Below are 20208 nucleotides of genomic sequence, written 5' to 3'. Positions count from 1 at the left end.
TTTGTGTAAAAAAAATACTCAAGTGAAGAGAGACAGTCTTTTCATTTTATATGTATTTCTCCAGAACTAGATGAATGACATTTTATCTGATCAGCATTGCAGCTGTTTCGGCAAAGCTCACTGATGCAAACATTTATTTCCAACCTTTCAAATGTGTGTCTAAGTTTTGTTTTCTGCTTGCATTTATTCCCAGACTTTGGACGAGTCATGCATAGTCATGACTCAGTCTCTTCAGTCAGAGCCAAGAGAAAAGGCAGTGATGTTTTCATCATCCCTTCTATCTAACGCTGTTTCCTTCAGCGTTTCCAAAACTTCAAGTTGTGCGTTTTGCTTTTTGGGAATGAGCTGGTTCACAGATTGTGGTTTCAGAGCATTTGGCAAAAGAGAAACCTGACCGTAACAGTATTGTTTTGTAACGCTGATGTTGGTCAGCATCTGTGTCATCTTGCAACTCCTTTATAACTGAATGTAAATACAGGCAGCAAACTTCAAAGTTCAACTTTTAAACTGTTGTGGTTTCTGTCTGTTAGACACGAGGAAGGAGTTTCGGAAACAACGATGACACAGGTCTGCTGTGTGTGTTGAATGACTTCTGCTTCCTGTATTGATCAGTCTGGCTGCTCTGTGTGCAAAAAAAAATGACAAGACTTTGGATGCAGGAGTTACTGCACACAACGTAATTTGCTGCTAACGTGTGAAAGCTGCAATTAAAAACATGCATTTGCAAACACAAAATCAGACATGTATCACATGGCATCTCTCACTGTGATGCATAAAGCTAAGCTGTGATAAACCCTTGTAATCGCCTCCTGTATTTGTACGTTTAACTGTCAGCGCTGCCTCGGGCGACTCTGCAGAGACAGTTGAACTGAAATCCTGCAGAGTGACGTCAGGAAATGGCACTCGTGTTTACGAACCACGCTTCTCTGTGAAGAAAGAGAGGTGTGTGTGTGTGTGTGTGTGTGTGTGTGTGTGTGTGTGTGTGTGTGTGTGTGTGTGTGTGTGTGTGTGTGTGTGTGTGTGTGTGTGTGTGTGTGTGTGTGTGGTGGGGCCCTCTCAGCTCAAACTGTTGCAGAAGGAGTGAAAAGGTCAGTGGCTTCTTCTGACCTTTGCAGACTACGGACAAGGTTAGCAGGGTTAGTCGATTGGCTGAAGCCGTGAGTTCTTCAAAAACTGCATCAGATGTATTTTTTTAAAATGCAGAAATGTTAATGTGTGTGTATAAATAAATAAAACAAAATAAAATAAAAATGCTGCTTTTCCACCTGACCCTCAGTCCCAGCTTTGAAGTTGGTTTCTTAGCATTTATCTGGTGGTGAGATCTGCACTTTGTGCACTTTGTGGTTGCACTTTATGGCTTACACAATGAGGGTCATGTTCATCCTGCATTATTAAAGCAGTTTATAGCCCAGCAGCTGACATAGTGTTGCACAGCTCACTGTGTAAGACACGGACTGCTGCAGCGTAAAGTTTAAGAGGTTTTTAACCAGAATTTCATCATAATTATAATTTTGGATAAAGTTGTTGCTTTTTTCCATCCAGTTTTGCTTTAAAGTCCTAATTTTTGTCTTACTTTATAAATCATCAGCAGTTTAGTTTCACCCCTGCTCAACACTACTTCACTTACTGCAAGCCTGAGCTGTTTCATCGTAAACTGGCTTCCTTTGGCTGGTTTAACTGATGATGGGTAAACCAGATGATTAAAGCAGCATTAGAAAAAGTACAGCAGTTTTCTGTCTAGTTTTATATTGTAATAATATTTGGCCGTCACAAATTCCATGGCACAGCATTTGAGAAATCACAGCTCTCGCTCATGCAATGTAAATATGTACTTAAGGGCTCTAAAGTTCCTTTATGCTTATGTTTCTATTGTTCCAACAGCATATTCACATGGAAATATAGTCACTGAAGTGCAAAGACTGGTAAATGACATAAATATATCAATATAAAATGTCATATTCAAGTTTCTTTAGCCTTCTTATCCTCACTGCTTCCCCTGCAAGCCACTTTGCAACCTACCCCGGTCCTTGTCCATGTCTTGTTCCATAAGGGACTTTCAGACTCCTCCCTGTAAACACATGAAAGTGTCTGAAAGGGTAAGAATAAAGCTGTAGCTTCAAATATAAAATACTGCAAATGAGTCCAGAGCTGCGTAGTCAGTGGACTAAATAGACAGACCTTTTTAAAACATACCCCTGACCTTGATGTGTTTAAATGTTCAGACACTTGAGCTCAGGCTTCTGTTTCAGAGCCGACTCGGCTGCTTTTACCGTTCTCAGCGAGCTGAATGAGTCTGACGTGGTGGAGTCAGGTCAGAGGAGGAGGAGGAGGAGGTTTGGGATTACAGACTGGTGGAGAAAAAAAAGCGTTCTTTTGTTTAGTTTAATCCAGAACATTTTATCCCTTACCTCGTAATGGATCTGTGTGTCTCTGTGTGTATTTGTGTGTATTAGTGCTTATTAGATGAAAGAGATTATGCTGTTTGTTTAGATGGCAATGGATTAAATAAGATTGTTTATCTTTTCCTTTTGCTTGTGTCTATTTATAATTTGTTTGTTTTGAAAAGCAGGAAGTGAGAACAGGAAGGGCATAATCCAAATCTGTAGCCAAATTTCGAGTTGAAGAAAGCAGCACCTCCATCTGGAACATCGGGACTTTAAAACAATAGTAATGATGTCAATCTGAAACTGGAGGCCTGCACTGTGATGCAGCGTTTGAGGGCCTAAGTTATAAATTCAGGTTTAAAGCTGTTTTTTTGATTGTGATCAAGGTGGTTCACTTCTTACCTAAATGCAAACTTCACCTGCAGGCCTAACGTGCTTGATCACCATGACTGTGCAGATGCATTCAGATAGTACATGAAGCCACTGAGGTACTGAAAAGACTCGTCTTTTAGTGTTTTTATGAGGCAACAAGATTTAGATCCACTGACAAACGATAAGATAAGCAGGGCTTGAATTTGCTCGGAGCCCACCTCCTCCTCCTCTTTAAGGCTCTGTGTGGATTTGCCCTGTTAGCTTGATTTTACTGAACAGCTGCAGTGTCACAGCAGCAGGATCCACATTAAGAAAGGGCCTGTGTACATTTTAAGCAGGCGGTAACTTCATTAATTATTTACGCCTTCTAATGTGTTCCTGTGAAGTCACGTAGCCTTATTAACCCAAATGCTTTCCCACATAGCGACGAGCCGAGCTGCTGCACACATTTGCAGCTTCCACAGCAGGTTGAGGATGATCCAGGCACCATCAGACACCGTCAGAAATACCATTTAAGAACAGATTGTTTCATCTAACGCAAGGATGTCAAAGTCAATTTCAATCGTGGGCCACATGCATGCACAGCTACTTTGAAAAGTCCACTTTCCACAGTATGTATCAGTTTTTCTACATGACAGAGAAATGCTGCTGTGGTAACTGAAATCTGTTGGCTCTCTGGACCCACGGTAAAAAAACTAAATGTCTTTACTTGATAGTGTAAAAACAGGAAGCTCTATTTGTCATATTATTGTTTATTTATTGCACAGTTACTTTGGTGTATGATAAATAGCCATGGGAGAGGTTTTCTAGCTGTAGGAAAACCCTCCTTCTCATTTGTCAGTGCCAGATTACACCCAGATTATAGTCTTATTGTCATGGTCCTGGGTCATTTTGACCCAGTGTTCTTAGTTTTCCTGTGGTTTTGTATTTTGTTCCTTATGTTCATTGGATTGTTTGGTTTGGTATTTGGATCCCCCCTGTGTCCATGCTGTTGCGTCGTCCCTCTAGGTTGTGTGCATTTCCCGTGTCTTCCCAGCGCCTCAGCTTTAGTTGCTCCCAGTGTAGTTTTGTATGACTTCTTATCTTCCTGTTAATAAAGACCTGCCTTTGAGTTCATCCCTGTGTGTCTCGAGCCGTGCATTTGGGTCCTCTCTCGCTTTCACGCAGCCGCCCCATGACACTTATAGTCTTTGCCGAGCTGATTCTGGATCCTGGGCCTTATGTTTGACAGCCTGGCTCTAGAGAACCTCGATATTAAGAATAGCTTTAGTTTAGACAGGATCTAATGGCTGCTGTTTTTTCTTTTGCTTTGTTGCTCAGTTGTTTAATGTGACTCTGGCAGTAACTTCCACAGAGAGTTTAAAAGAGGGACGTAGTCTCCATCATGTCATTTGTTAGTTAAGTCTAAAGTATTAAACTTGGACCTGAGCGTTTCCAACTCATGGACGTGTAATTGATAGTTGATGATGAGCATTTCCTGGATGAGGTTTGCCATTCTAGGAGTCGGATATTTACTGTCTGACTCCTGGTATGAGGGAGAATGTAGGTTTAATGCACTTTACATCAGCTTTATGTAAACACAGTTTTTGAGCTTGTTTGCTTTTATTTTGATTAGATGGTGGAAAGAAGACAGGAAACTGGGAGATGCCCAGGGGCAAAACGTACAGTAAAAGGCCTTGAGGTAGACTTGAATATGGGCCTCTCCATTAGCCTTGTGGCATCTACTCAACCCAACGAACTATAGTGGCTCCCATTTTAACCCGATGTCCCAACCTTCTGCGTAACCTGAGAAATGTAACTGCATGTTGGGTCAATATCACAATGACTTGAATGCCGTGGACAGGTGTGGTGTAGGGGTAAAAGGAGTTTCTGGTTACTATATAAGTTAGGCTAGGTTACGTAGTTTGGTGGAAAAAGGCTAAATTTAGGCATTTAAATTTAATTTCAGACACATTATTCTGAAAATTCACCTGTTCAGCATTTCTTTGCACAACGATACTCAGCACAATCCACATTTAATGAAGACAAGTTGCGTGCAGTAAGGGTGAAGCCCCTTACTTCACTTAACAAGGACCGCCGCTCCTCTCACGTCCTTGTTTAGCACCTAATCATTCTGTAGCTGATTTCCTTTCCGTACTGGAATCGGCTCAAGTGATCGTTCATCTTATTTGATGCAGCTGTTGAGGCCTCTGTGCCTACATGTGTGGAAGTGTTGTTTGAAGTCTGAGTCTCTCCTTTGATGGGTCACTTAAAGACAGAAGGAAAGTGATGTTTGATTGGTGAGCATGATAGGTGATATCATGGTCAGGTTTTTGGCTAAAGACATTTTAGTGTGTGTGTGTGTGTGTGTGTGTGTGTGTGTGTGTGTATAAACAGACTGACAGATCTGAAACACTGTGCAGAGTGACCATAAATCTAAGTGTAAACAGACCTCCCAACACACACGCACATTCGCGGTATATCAGTGAATCAAGTTGACACATGAACTTGTTCTGTTTGAGTGTTTTTCTTTGTTCATGTTGCCCTTTGTGTACAGTCTGTTTGAGTGTGTGTCCATGGCTACCATCAGCTGTACCAGCACACACACTCACACATATGAGGGTTTGACGGTGGCAGCAGGAAAATGTGGGTTATGGTTCTCATTCAGTAGCACTCGAGTCGGCACAGTCAGTACGAACGAGGTGAGGCTAATTAATGAGGTTCAGATTGAAATCTGTTTTCAAAGGCAGCTTCTGTGCAACTGAACCAAACTGCAACCAAATACTTTTCAAATATATAAATGTATTTCTAATTTGTAGTTAATATCATAACTGCTTAAATTTGTTATTTTTTTCTCGAAGGTTTAACTAAAATTGAACTTTCCCCTTACTATAAAAACCCTTATTGAGTCTTTTGATTTTAGTGTTACCTGGATGACTGAGTTGCAGTAGCAATACCTTCACTCAGCATCACCTCATGTTGCTTTAAACTACAAGGTAAAGACCCTACATACCTCCGACAGAGCCGGGCTCCAGAATGGGCAGCTATCTGCATTAACTGATTGGGGTCGATGGGGGAAAACAGGAAAAAAGACATGCTGTGGAAGAGAGCCAGAGATTAATAACAACTAATGGTTATATAGGGCTTTATAAGACAGCCTGATAATAATAAATTCCAATAGTTTAGCCTAGAAGTACTAAATGCATGCACTAGTTTTTCAGCACCACTTTGAGACAGGATGTCATTGCACAAATGCGAGCAGCAGTCCTACATGTTTGTTTAACACATCCTGATCAAACACATAATGACACCCAGAGTAAGAATCTGGTTAGAATCTGTATTTCGAGGATTTTTAGGCCAAACCACAATAACCTCATTTTTATCTGAATTTAGAAGCAGAAAATTAGAGGTCATTCAGGTTTTTATGTCTTCAAGACGTCTATGCAGTTTAACTAACTGATGTGTGTTATCTGGCTTCATGGATAGATTGAGCGGGGTATCATAGCAATGAAAATGTATCCCATGCCTTCTAATGACACTGCCGAAGGGAAACGTCTATAACAGCGGTCCCCAACCCCCGGGCCACGGACAGGTTTGGTACCGGGTGTGAAATTTATGGATTTCAGGGTTTTTAGCGTTAATTTGGTTTCCCTGGGTCTTTTCCCGTGTTGCAGTTGTGCGTCTTATTTTGAAAGAAATGTTTACACGTTACCATAACGACCAGAGAGCATTAAGGGGCAGAGAGGAGGATGTTACTCTCGATGTTGTTGGGGCATTTCAGGAGGATGCTGCTAATAAAGTTACACAATTACACAGCGAATTCACGTTTATTATTATATTTACAAAATACTACTGTTTTTGTCTTGGTCGTATCATTTTATTTAGTTGTATTTATCTTTGACACCTTAAAAGTGCAAAAAAGGTTGGAGACCACTGGTCTATAATATATATAGAATTGGTCCTAGCATGGAACCCTGTGGACTCCATAATTAACTTCCGTGTGTGGAAAGGACTCTCCATTTACATGCACAAATTGGAGTCTATTTGATAGATATGTACCAGGACCTTTAATACCTACGGCATGCCCTAATTGCTGTGATAAAATTTTATAAATAACAGTGTCAAATGCAGTGCTGAGGTCTAGCAGGACAAGCACACAGATGAGTCCACTGTCAGAGGCCATAAGCAGATCATTTGTAACCTTCACTAAAGCCGTTTCTGTGCTGTGATGAATTTTTAAACCTGACTGGAACTCTTCAAATAAATCTTTCCTCTGCCAGCGATCACTCCGAGAGTCATTACTCTCAGCCCACGTCACACTGTGACTGTCTGCAGAAAGGTTGCCTCCTATCAGACGACTGCAATTGCGTTCCGATCAAAATTGTGCAGCTCTGGGAAACAATTTAGTCATCACAAAGTCAATATAATCACCAGGCAGCCCCTGCTTTTTTTGTTTTGTTTTCTGTAGATGCAAGGAGGTCGCTGTTTTATTTTTACTGCATTAGTTTACTCTGAATTAGGAGGTAGCTTTGTCACGCTAAGTGGGTAAATTGTTGGATGATTTTTGGTCGTTTAATATTAGTTTGCTTGATGGACATGATCTCATTTTGGTGCATGACACGAGCCTATTGTTTGTAGTATTTTTATGTAATAAAGTATCAATATTTGGTGTCCCTTTTTTATTACAATATCATCATGCAAAATATCCCAATACTGTGCTGTATCGATCCAACCACCACACGCCCCCAACCCGAGGAGTCAGTCTTACAATCGTTGGAAAATAAAAAGTTCTCACAGGCCTCTGTGCAGCCCTGTGATAGGCTAATTACACCACATGATTGAATAGGTGTCTCGGTTATAGAACCTCGTTTAGGAGCAATAACTTTAATTAACTGCTTTCTGTGGGACTTTATCGGTTTCTCACATGGTTGTGGGAGAATTTGGGCCTATACTTCTTCACAGCGTCACTTCATTTAATTGAAGTTTGTGTTCATTTGTTCATGAACAGCTCTCACCACAACATTTCAATCAGCTTGAGGTCTCTGGGTCACTTTGCAACTCGTTGGTTTTTTAACAGGCTGTTCATCAAACTCTGGGTATCCTTCTTTCATCTGGACTCACTCACACTAATCCTAACACCGACAATCAAGATAAGTGGTCACACAAAGCTTTCCTAAATTGACCGAAGGATTTCCCAATTTAACTACAAGTGTGCTCACTTGAAAAGGGTTGTGGTGACAGCATCTAACCAATCACAAACATGGAAGAATGTACTAAGATTACACACGCACGCACACACACACACACACACACACACACACACACACACACACACACACACACACACACACACACACACACACACACACACGATACAGGCTGGAAGTAACACAGCTGCTGCAGACAATCAACAGAGTGAGTGGGTGTGAGAGGAAAGGTGCTGTAAAGCAGTTTAGTACCAGGGTGGTGTGAGATTGTGTGCGAAATTTAATAAAGTTTGGTCAGGTCAGGAAAGAAAGCTAGCAAAATAAGCTAACAGATGTTTCAGTATCACAACTGTGTCATTAAAAGACAGGATAATCTGATGGATTATACTCAAGTACTTCATTAAATAGTTGTTGTTATTCCTTCAGCTGTAGCCTTGGTGGGGTTTAACGCTCTGAGAGTAAAAATTAAATACAAAAACAGAATTCACATAAAGATTTGGAGTATCTGCAGATTTGATGCACAAATTAGAATATATATATATATATATATATATATATATATATATATATATATATATATATATATATATATATATATATATATATATATATATATATATTAATGCTTTTAAAACAATAAAACTGTTGTGAAACTGTTTGCAGCCAACATAGAATAAAATAAAGGACCAAACTTGCCGCTGAGACTCTGGACTTATTACCGATGCTCTTCAGGGAAAGACAAAGATTATAGAAACTTCCTGCTGTCTGCAGAGGCCTCTGAGGGATCCTTCATGAGTGGTGACACTGTTTTATGGAGATTTGATTGTGTCATACACGCTGATCTCTAACGAGGAACCTAACCTGCTTTGGTTTTTGCTTTTAGCAGAAGTGTTTTTTTGTCTTCCCAAATCATCACCACTGCCTAAATCCTCCCCCTGAAAGCTGCAGATAGGAGTGAAAGGAGAGCAGATCGCAGAAACATGAACTTTACTCCAGAAAACTGGAGCACGTATGTCAAACACCAGCGTGCACAGCACAACCTGAGACAAAGAGCCTGACGCAGGAGGTTTGTTCATTTTGGAGATAATATTCATAAGATGTATTTCCCTTCATCCCGACAGGTTAATGGAATGTTTTCTCCCTGCCAGTTCTACTGGGAGATGCAGAAAGCAAAGAGTGACTGTCAGACAGAGCTGCAGCCGAACAATTCCACTCATGCAGGTACGCATGCACTGAAACACACACGAGCAAGTGTTTGGAAATCCCCATCCAAAGTATTTTACGATACGTCTGCTGCGTGTGCAGGAGCAGACGCAAAATAATCTGCTGTAAGAGCATCACTGAATATTAGGCCTCGGAAAAGTATTCAGATCCATATCAAGTAAGGAAAAGTGTGTGTGTGTGTGTGTGTGTGTGTGTGTGTGTGTGTGTGTGTGTGTGTGTGTGTGTGTGTGTGTGTGTGTGTGTGTGTGTGTGTGTGTGTGTGAGTGCACTGAATGAAATCAGTTGATGTGAAGTGGTGTGTGTCTCTGGACGCTATTTCAGACGGTGTTGCAACACTGAGCTGTTTACCTTGTGAGATCAAACACTCCACAAAAAGCACAAACTCACACATACACGCACTCACACAAATGTACACATGTACACATACACAAATGCTAGCTATAAATGTTAAAAAGGCTTCTTCAGTTACCTGCTTGGAGGGTGGATCGAAGAGAAATCAAACATACCTCTTTTCTGCACTTGTGCTACAATCAGATGATTTAAAAATGATTCATTTTGATCAAGAAAGGATAAAAACGTGAAGGCAAAGTGAAAACTGTGTGACCTGCATGCTGCAAATAACAAAAGCATTGAGCAGTCAGACTTGAAGACTTCATTTTTCCACATCTTTGATATGCCCTCATTAGAGTGGAAGTCGCCACAGCAACATCCTCCTCTGTCAAACCAACCCTTTGCATGTCCTCCTTCACTACATCCATGAACCTCCTCTGAGGTATTCCTCTTTTCCTCTTGCCTGGCAGCTTCACAATCAGCCATCTTTGTCCAATATACCCACGTTCCCTCTGCACATGCCCAAACCATCTCAGTCCTGTCTCTCTATGTTTGTCTCCCAACAGCTCCACCTGAGCCATCCCGTTGATGCACTCATTTCCAATCTTGTCCAATTGGTCATTCCCAGTGAGAATTTTAGCAGTGCCACAGTCTCTAAAAGATACAGCATAGCAGGTTTCCCCATCTTGTAAACTTTCCCTTTCTACTCTTCCTGCCATCCATCCATCCATCCATCCATCCATCCATCCATCCATCCATCCATCCATCCATCCATCCATCCATCTTCTTGCACTTATCAGGGGCAGCAGCCTAAGCAGAGAAGCCCAGACCTCCTTCTTCCTGAAGCAGCTTTGATTTTTAACCTCTTGTTTTTCAGCAAGAATAAAAGGCTCAGAGAATAAAAGGCTTGAAGGACTGCTGCACACAGTCGGCATCAGTAGAGTCTCCAGATGTTCACGACGTATATTAGGATGATTTCTGTGTGAAACCACAACACGAGTAACCAAAGACTGACGCACAGACATACAGAGGCTGTTTGTGAACGGTCATGTGTGCGAATGTTTGAGCACAGAGATAATAAAATGTGTTTAATCTGTGTGGTCTCAGCTTTCAGACTGTGAGCTTTTTCTCACGCTGCTCTATAGATACACATGTGTGTTTGATGTAAAAGGACAGTACCAGCATTAGTTACTCTCAGGCCTCATCAGGCTACATTTATTTTTAACTTAACTATTAAGAGGCCTTCAGAGTGTTACGTGAATGTCTTTGTCCCTCCTGGCTGAGCAGTAAAGCTAAATGTCCAAACCTCACAGGCTGCTTTCATGTGGGCTGGATTTATTGTCCACGTTCAATCAGCAGCTCGCACAGAAGCTCCGCACAAGTCGCTCAGCCAAACAGGAAGTTCTGTGCAGGCAAGTTCACACTTCTAATGTCTGTGTGTGTGTGTGTATCTCTGTATATGTCTGTCCAGGATGTCACGGCGAGTGGGACAACGTTTCATGTTGGCCGAGCGCCGCGGTCGGCGATGTGCTGACCTTACACTGTCCCACCCCCTTCCTGCTGCTTTTTCACAAGAACGGTGAGCTTCTTCTCAGAGACACACTTCCTCCTGCTGCCCTTCAATCATCTTTGTTAACACACACACACACACACACACACACACGCACACGCACACACACACACACACACTTGACTTGCTAAAAAAAACAAAAAGTGTGTTCTGGAAATTATACAGACTTTCAGTTAAAGGAAGCTTCAACTTCCCCCGACATGTAAAACATTTTAAGACAGCTGACACTTAGTATGACCCCGCCACACAAAGTCTGAGGACTCAGCACTGTGCAGAAACACACAGCATTAATAGATGAGCATCACAATCAGCACCACAGACGAGAACAGTAGCTGCTCAGTATCAAAAGTCCTCACTGAGGCCTACGCATGTGCCTGCCTCTGATGACAGCTGTTTGAGAGGGTAAAAATGGACATGTGTCATCATTATGCTGATTCTTTGAGTGTCCAGGTTCCTGTTGCTTCAAAACAAGCCCAAATCATGAGCCCTCCACCACCATGCTGACAATTGTGTTTGGTTTTCTCCAAATGTGGCGCTCTGATTAGGAACAAACATCTCCACTTTGTGTTTGTCTGTCCAGGCAACTGCTGCTGTGAATCTGACTGCACTGGTGTTATATAATTGTTATTCCAGTTATCCAAATCTAAAATCTGTGGACAAATATCACTGAAGCTTTAAAAAAAAAATCAGGGCAATATATCTTTATATGCAGCACTGATGTTAGGTTTCATGAAATCTACTAGTTCAGTTCTAAAAGGCTCTAAAACCAGTCGGTTTTCTTTCAGGCAACCTCAGCAGGAACTGTACAGAGAGTGGCTGGTCCACCGTCTATCCCGACTACATCATCACCTGCACGAGCACCTTAGAGACCCCAGAGACAACCAAAAGGGCAAGTTTGACGTCTGTGGTGTGTTTACGTTTGTGCGCCTGTGAGCGCAGTTATGAGTTATATGAAGCACCACTGTGATTGGAGTTGTGCTGCTTGTGAACAACTCTTTTAATCCTTTTCCGGCCTGAACCTTTTTAGCTGGCGAATTCATTCAGTTTTCTCATCCTCTGTCAGTCCAATCTCAGGTAATGTCTAGCAATTAGAGCCTTTACATGATAACATAACATAATATCGAAGAAGGACTGAATTTTTTGTCTTTACAGTGTAGAAACTGGTGTGTGTTTGGAGTCTGATCAAAGTTGTGTGTTTGGTTTTCATATCTACTTTGTAGCGGCTGAAACTCTCAGGTCTGTTGTCTAATGAAGCTGAAGGCCTTGGACCCGTCGCTGTTAATGCAACATTGTCAGTATTGGTTTATCAGGGTTCTTGGATTCTCAGATGAGGTAGAAGATTAGTCAGAGCGGTTGCAAGGTGGTTAATTTGAAACTGCTTGGATGGTTAAAAACATGCTAACTATAAAGAAAACATGAAAATATTAAATCACTCATGGATCAAATATCATTGATACACCACAGCTGTTGATTTACGATGTATTTACCTCCATGTATAGCTTTTATGTATCAACTACACGTGCATACACTTAATCATTTGAGGGAATAAAACTATTTTTTTATTCTTTTTCATCCTTTTTTAAATTTTCCCCTCAAAATGATATCAAATTATAACCAAAAAGGTTAATGTGTGTGTTCATCAGTGTTTTTATAGGACATAATTAGGAAACAAAGGAAGCATAAGGATAAAAAGCAAATAAAAATCAGTTGTTGAAGCATCTTTTGACAGAAAAAAAATGTTTACCTGTTCCTAATAAATGTAGCTTCTGGCTCTTTACTGTAGCAGTTCACGTGTTCATCTGACAAGCAAAAGGTCTTTGGTTTGGTTCTGGGAGGAGACCCAAATGCTTCTGGGGTTGCATCAGGAAGGTCACTGTAAAAATCTGCCAAATCAAACATGCAAAGCTCCCTGCCAGGCTGACCTCTTTCAAATAAGGGAGCAGCTGAATGTAGCTTTAATCAAAAGAGTTTAAAGTTTAGTTGGAATCCTTTGAAGTGAATTTTCACAGTGCAAGTGAAACTGTTGTGTACAGGTTTTAGCACTGTTTTCCGTTTGGGTTCTGATCACAAAAAATGTATGTGCCACGTCCCACGCAGCACATGCTCGGCCTGTGGATGATGTTGGGAGAGTTCGTGGGCTGATTTGACCCACTTTAAAATGCTTGCATTGCAAGAGGAAGCAAACCAACCACAGAACAGTTGCAGATAAATCATTTTTACCGGATTTGATTGGGAAAAAGCTGAACTCTAGTTTCAGTGTGCTGTTAGTTGGTTTGTTGGAGACGGGGAAACTCTTTGTCCAGAGGCCTGTGCTGCTAAGCAGGCTTTGAGGTTTAGCGAGCCACCCACAAAGGTGATGCAGCTGTTACCTGGGTAAATCTCCATGGTAACTAACCCATGGTTTATGTTAGAAATCAGCACGTACAAATCACTTTTCGTCTAAATGATGTCCCCATTTCCAACATTATGAAGAATAGACTAAAAAGCAATGATAAAGGAGCCCCCTGTGAGCTAAAATGTGTAGCGTAAATTATTTATAACTCACCTTCAGAATGATAAATCACTATTTTGTAGCCTGACAGCACTGTGGACGAGTTTGGGGAGACATCGTCTTAAGTAGAAGTTGTTGTAACACCATTTCTGATGCTGCAGGCTTTCAGCTGGAGTTTTGTGTGTAGCATGAATAAGTAAAGACCTACATACCCTCTGTAGCTCAAATCAAAGCTATTTGTCTGCAAAACTAATCGTTCATATTTCTTTTTAGTATTATACAACACAGTTTAACTGTTGATTCTAAGCAGCCAGCTTCCACTTGCCTGACACTGGCCTCTAGCTCTTTCTCTGTAACCAGTTGTCAACAAGAACAGTGGAAAATAAGACAAATTACCACAACACAATCAGCATATTTTGCAGTATGAGGATAATTAAATCTGTGGTTTTATGTGGGCTGTTTCAGAGGAAATACAACAAAAAGTAGCCAGACTTGCATGCAAAGATGTGTGCAAAAAGAGGTTCTGGAGCTTCCAGTGAGACACTGAAAATCATTGAATCAGAACAGACTTTATTTAAGCAAAACAGAAGCTGTGCAGGAATCAGCAGCTTTATTTAATGTGAACTGAAATTAAAAAAAAAAACAGATCAAACGTCTCCACTCTGTGGTCTGATCTCAGCTCAGAGTTTTCTCAGATGCTCCAGCACAGCAGTGAAGAGAAGGGCTGATTTCATATCAGCATCTCTGTATGTGTGTTTGTTTATCTGCCCACAGATAAACGCACAGAGAGGATGGAAAGTTCACTGGGTGACACATCTGATCACTGGTCTCTGCTGCTCTTCGTGTCTCCCCTCAGATAACTCAGACCACCGTGAAGTCGCGGCCTGACTGTGCTGGTGTGCTTTTCTGTGATTAGGCGGAGCAGATGAGTGAGAATCTGTTGTAGCGTTTTGCTCAGTTTATCCAACTGACAAACAGAAATGACACAGCTGTACTCGCTTATCTATGCAGATACTTTGAGCTTTATTTGTGCATCTCATTGTTGTCCAGTTCAGTGCTCTGGGGTTCAGAGGAATTTAATTTGTGGTGCTAAGAAATTTAAACAAAAGATGCAAAGGTCACAAAGGTAACAGTTTTTTTGGCTGCTTTGCAGATGACTCCATAAATCTTTCAGCTGATGATGAACACCACAAACGCATCATGTTTGGAGGTCAACATAATTACATAATAATAACATATCCAAACACAGAGAGGGTTGTTAGCCTCGATTCGATTTAAGCCTTGATTCTGTAGCTCTTCTTCTGCAATATGTAATATAATGAGTGTTACATTCTTTCTACTATAACTGCAAAAATGCTCAAATGTTGGGTCATAATTTTGTTACAGACTGAAGCATCAGTTGGACTGAGTGCTGTGAAATTTGTTTGAGATGTTCATTTCCCTACACAGTATCTTTAGTAATCCTCTAATCTTCCCCTTTGGTGGTGAAGCAGATCAAAAATGTTTTGAAGGCACTCTGTGATCTTTAATTTTGATTAACTCCCCAAAATCTTCTACAGATACTTCCCATCAGATTCTTTTAGGATAAAATGTTGAGGCATGTAGAAAACAGCAGACCGTGATGATTACCAGCAAACGTTTCTGTGTTGAACCAAAAAAGAACAAAGAAGAAAGAAAAATCAAGGGTGACTCAGACTCTCAACCTCCTGCTTTGATGCTCGTGTCTTACATGCTTTGCTTACCATGCAACAAAGCAGTTTACATGCACATAAATGACTTAACATGCTGCTTACATTGTGCTAGTCTATGTATGTGGAGGACTACGTTGCAACCAAATAAGCAGAAAGTTGAACAAAAAGTCAGATGCATTTAATTCCTTTGTTACAAACTGATCTGCACATCTCTTCCATGTTTGCCACTTGGTAAGAGAAACTCTGTCTGGACCTTCACTCTCTGTGGAAGCAATAGAAACCGCCGCCTGTCTGCGTCTGTTTTTGCTGTCATACCACAATCTGACTTGAGTGGAGGGATAATAAAGAAAAGGTTTGTACAACAGGAAGGTGGAGCACCAGAGTTCACAGCCAGAGTTGTGTGCCTGAGATGACCATACAAAGTATACTCCCTCTCTATGACTTCATGCTGATGCAGAGATCTATGCAAAGCTGGCTGGCCCTTTATAAAAGTTACAGAGATGCAGGATGAAGCCTTCTGCCTGAGGTCTTAAACTTCCTCATCATTTCCACTTAAGCTCCTCTTTAACATCAAAAAAGACTTTTTTCCTCTTTTCATAGGTATATGAGAAATAATGCAAGTGACCAGAGAACATGAGAAATCCACTGGATTCAGTCTTCTGCATGGGTCTGTTCTGTATCTGTTGTGGCTAGACACCGGCTTAAATTCCCAGCTCCTCCAACAGAGTTGCGGGGTTCACTTCCCGGTCTTGGCACACTGTGCTCTCTAATCCGGCCTCATCTGTTCCCATATCTGCTTCATCACAAGATGAAGGTAAGGCTTCTCGAAATTCTCCCACCCCTTCAGCTGACTCAGAGGAGGATTAGGAACCTGAGTGACACAGGTGAGTATTTGAGCTGAATGCTGCAGGTGCTCGAGAAAAAAAGGCTTTTCCTGTTCTCAGAGCGGTATGCCTGCTCTGCTGTTATTTTAATGGGCGTTTGAGTGTGTATGGGGATGCGTGGGTGTTTTCTTGTTGCTCAGAGGAGTCCAGCGTGACGCCATGGAGCTTATTTTCTGACCTCATAGTTATTGCTTGTAATCACGGCTGCATTCCTGGACCCTTTCTTTTATAATGAGCTTTAAACAAGCGAGTAACAACCAGGTTTAAGAGAATATCCGGGAACCATTATTGGGTCCACACTGTCCCTGAAATAATGCCACACACTTCTCTTGTTTTTTCACTACTTGCTTTTAAAAGCAAGTAGATTTATTGTATGAATTAGGATGAAGTAAAAATATGTGATAAGAGCAGTATTTTATTGCATCTTGATGAATTGCAGAGTAAATGTGGAACAAATTGAAGAGGATGTCTCCTTTTTGAGAGATGTATGCTGACCATACTAAAATCAATGAGCTGCTCTACTCGCCAAAGTTTTGGGTCACTCCTTCGATTTTGCAAGGAGATGGAATATAGGTGCAAAAACAGAGTTTGTACAATTCTAAGATGAATGTCAACATTTGGTACAACCCTCTTTATTCTTCATCACAGCCTGAACTCTCTCTGTCACCTTTCTCCGCTTTCTTGTCATTTCTTTAAGTCGTTTTCTGGAATAGCCTCCAGAGATACTCCAGTCTCTTCTTTAGAGACAATCGATGCCTTTTCCTCCGTTCTGTCAAAATGATCCCACTCGGCTTTAATGATGTTGAGAGACTCTGGGGAGGACAATGCATGACTAACAGTGTTCACACTGAGCGGTTTTCTTTTTTAAAGTTATGCTTTTGCTTCATTGACAGTATGTTTGGGATCTTTGTCATGCTGAAAAATTAAGATCAGTATCTGATGGTACTTTTCTGTGTTCAAAATTGCATCATTTCTGAGAAGATCTCCAACACGCTGAATGGAACGTAGTTACAAACCATGACAGATCCTCTGCTGTGTTTTGCAGATGTCTGCAGACCTTGTTTTACTTCTCCTGACCTCTTTGACCTCCAAAACTTTAATTGGGTTCAATTTGGATTCCTCACTCCATAAGATCTGCTGACACTGATGCTCCATTTCTGATGAAGCTCCAACAGTAAATGGATCAACTGAAGGCATGCATCTCTCAGTTCCTGTGTCAGGTCTTTGCTGGATATTTTCCCATTTGTTAAGGACTTGACTTTCACATACTCTTCATCTGCTGTAGATGCTTTTTTAGGCGTACCACTTCTTTTGTTTGCCCTCCACTTGTCCGGTTTCCGACACACTGCAAACCATGTTGAGATATGCCAAGTCTTCTAATAATAGCTCATTTTGTTTGTGTAGAAATCTGTTTTATGCCTGTCAAACTGTGCTATTGACATTTTTCATAGATTCAGCTAAAGAAATGGAACAAATGACATGTTTTTGTGACAGGCTGTAAATGAAGCAAACAGAGTGTAAAGAAACTGTTTGGGTCTGTGCTGAGTTGTTGTTATGCGTAGACACAACAGTGGCTCATCCCCTAAGTGAGGTGCCCTTTTATGCTTCAGTTATTCATAGGTCAGTATTAAGTGGCCCAACAGACAAAAAAACAAAAAAGCCCCCAAAACATTCCTGTGAAAATGGTCACGTGCAAGGACTGGACTCAAAATGAGTGAAAAAGCAGCCAGTGTCCAAATAAAAGTTTGAAAGACCCTCAAATGCCCCTCACAGGGCCTCAGTACTACTGACTATTTTATGATATTGCCATAACGTGTAATATCATGTTCTCTTGGGTAATATTGCCCACTTCTGGTCAACATAATTATCACAATGAATAAAACATTAAGCGAGTTTTGTAAATTATTGACATTTTAAAAATCCAAAAAGAAGACATGCTGTCTGGCTAATGTCTGTTGACCGACTTGTGTGTGGTTTCACAGTCCTGTCTGGCAGCTGCCTGCCATAGCTGAAAACACCAAGACGGTGACAACAAAAACGCTGAGCTGGAGGCTTTGAAGCAGAGCTCCACGGGATGATGTCCTGTTGTCCAACGTCATCTGAAAAAACAACATGTCATAATAACTTTTGCTAATGAATAGAAAATCTAAAATAAGAGCAGAATATGTTCTGGTCGTGCAAACCTTTCATTCTCAGGCACGTCTCTATTGAATTGCCAACGTTTCAACACTGTCTAATACTATAACAAATAATGTTGTGGCAAGTAATATAACAAATACAGAACTATGAAAGCGTGTACCTGGATAAGATCAGAATCTCGTTCAGGCAGGTTGGCGCTGCCTCAGGCACATCTCATGAACTGGCAAAGTTTCGACATTGGCTATAAAATATAACATATAATATTATCATTATGCCCAATAATAAAACACATTAATGTGAAGATGTGCATCTGGAATAATATAACAAATAAAATAATGTGTAAATGCGTACCTGGATAAAGTCAGAATATGTCCTGGTCCGATATTTGGCTCATTATGGGCAGCTCTAAGAACAGCACGTCACAGAAGCTCAGAATCTTTGCACTTAGCTTAGCGAGTCTATTATTCTGTTATATAGATTTTTTAGCACTTTAAAAGCTCAGCTGTCCACTTAAACTCTTCGTACTAACAGTTAAATCATTTACAGTGTCATATAGCAGACACATGCATTACTAGTTGTGCCCATAACACACATCTCTCATGAACTGACTTTTGTCCACCATCTCTGAGAGAGGGCGCCACTGAGACAATACAGTGTCACACATACACGGATAACAAATTGTGTTTATCGTGACAAGTGGAATCACACACAACATAAATACTGTTACATTTATATAACTCTATTATAAACAGCTAGTAAATACTGTGTATTGCACACAGGGATGGCCTGAAACAATAATTCAAAATGGGAATGTGGCTCCATCCCAGGCCGTTCTGTTAATCCAAACCAACAGCCAGGCTGTATCAGAGTTTCCTATTATGACTATTGTGGCCACAGTCCATATAGAAATTTAGAAGACAAGAACAAGAGTGACATTAGTCATTTATTAACAAATACATTACCACTGCACTATTACAGCTGGGATAAGTCCCTATGATGGATGGGTGGATGGATATCTAAGGGAGCCAGAGTCACTATACATAACCACATTGACTTAACATTAAAATTTTGTTATCTGTATACAGTAAGACTCTTCACTGCATACTGGGATGAAAATTGTGCCACTTCCATATCAGGTTACCTAAACATAAAGCTTCCAAAGTGTGCTATAGCCATGGATTTACCCTCAAAACCTCACCATTCAAAGCACATACAAATGTACAAGGCCAGGCACAAACAAAACAGCGTAGGCCCCAGTCACACAGGCCAGGACACTGATTAGCAACCATCTGGAAACCACTAGTTGCAAGGGAAAAATGCATATTCCCCAGTCAGTGGTGAGTGGTTGTTGAGGTTTGCTGTCAGTCACTGTGCAATCAATACCAAAGCCCCAGTCCCTGAGGCCTAGAGACCAGTTGGTGATCCTTTGGCAACCAGGACTCCTGCTTGTAGGAGAAAATTGTGTATTCCACAACCACTTGGCAAGTAGTTGCAGGAGGTTGCTGGCAGTTGCTAACTGTTGCAGCCCCTTGTGATTACTTCAACCACTAGTAGAAAAAGTGCAACAATTGTTTGCAGACAATCCAGCAATTTATGGGAGACATGGCACTCCGGCCTTTCCAGAACAATAAGGTGGATTTTTGTGCAGTTCCCGCATTGCCACAAGCCCCTCCTGTCCAGCTCCAACCACTCACCAACTGGTCAGAGAATACATATTTTTCCCTACCTGTCCAGGCCTGTGTCCCTCAGATTTTACTCTTAAACAAAGAAATACAACGATATCACAGAGTTTGAAATAAATACATTTATGTCAAGTGTCATAGAAAAACATGAAAGAGCTCTATCTCTTTAAATCATTGCACATTACACTGCGTCCTCTGCCTTGCAGAGAAAAAAGAGGTGTCCTTGTGGGTTGTGTAGTTTTCTGTCACGTGCTG

The 20208-nt window shown here is 41.1% G+C and overlaps 1 protein-coding gene across 2 annotated transcripts in view; it reads left to right on the top strand.

Annotated features, from left to right (window-relative positions):
* Positions 1–20208, top strand: part of LOC113029441 (vasoactive intestinal polypeptide receptor 2-like) — a 46607-nt gene that overhangs the window by 2222 nt on the left and 24177 nt on the right. For both annotated transcript variants that reach the window (XM_026180295.1, XM_026180294.1), the window contains exons 2-4: positions 9064–9163; positions 10968–11075; positions 11852–11955. In XM_026180295.1, coding sequence (XP_026036080.1) covers positions 9064–9163; positions 10968–11075; positions 11852–11955 — 312 coding nt within the window. The remainder of the gene's footprint in view (positions 1–9063; positions 9164–10967; positions 11076–11851; positions 11956–20208) is intronic.

The sequence above is a fragment of the Astatotilapia calliptera genome, chromosome 9 (genome assembly GCF_900246225.1).
Source record: "Astatotilapia calliptera chromosome 9, fAstCal1.2, whole genome shotgun sequence".
NCBI classification, from domain to species: domain Eukaryota; kingdom Metazoa; phylum Chordata; class Actinopteri; order Cichliformes; family Cichlidae; genus Astatotilapia; species Astatotilapia calliptera.
Note: the sequence above shows the minus strand (reverse complement) of the source record. Positions and strands in the feature narration are given on the sequence as shown.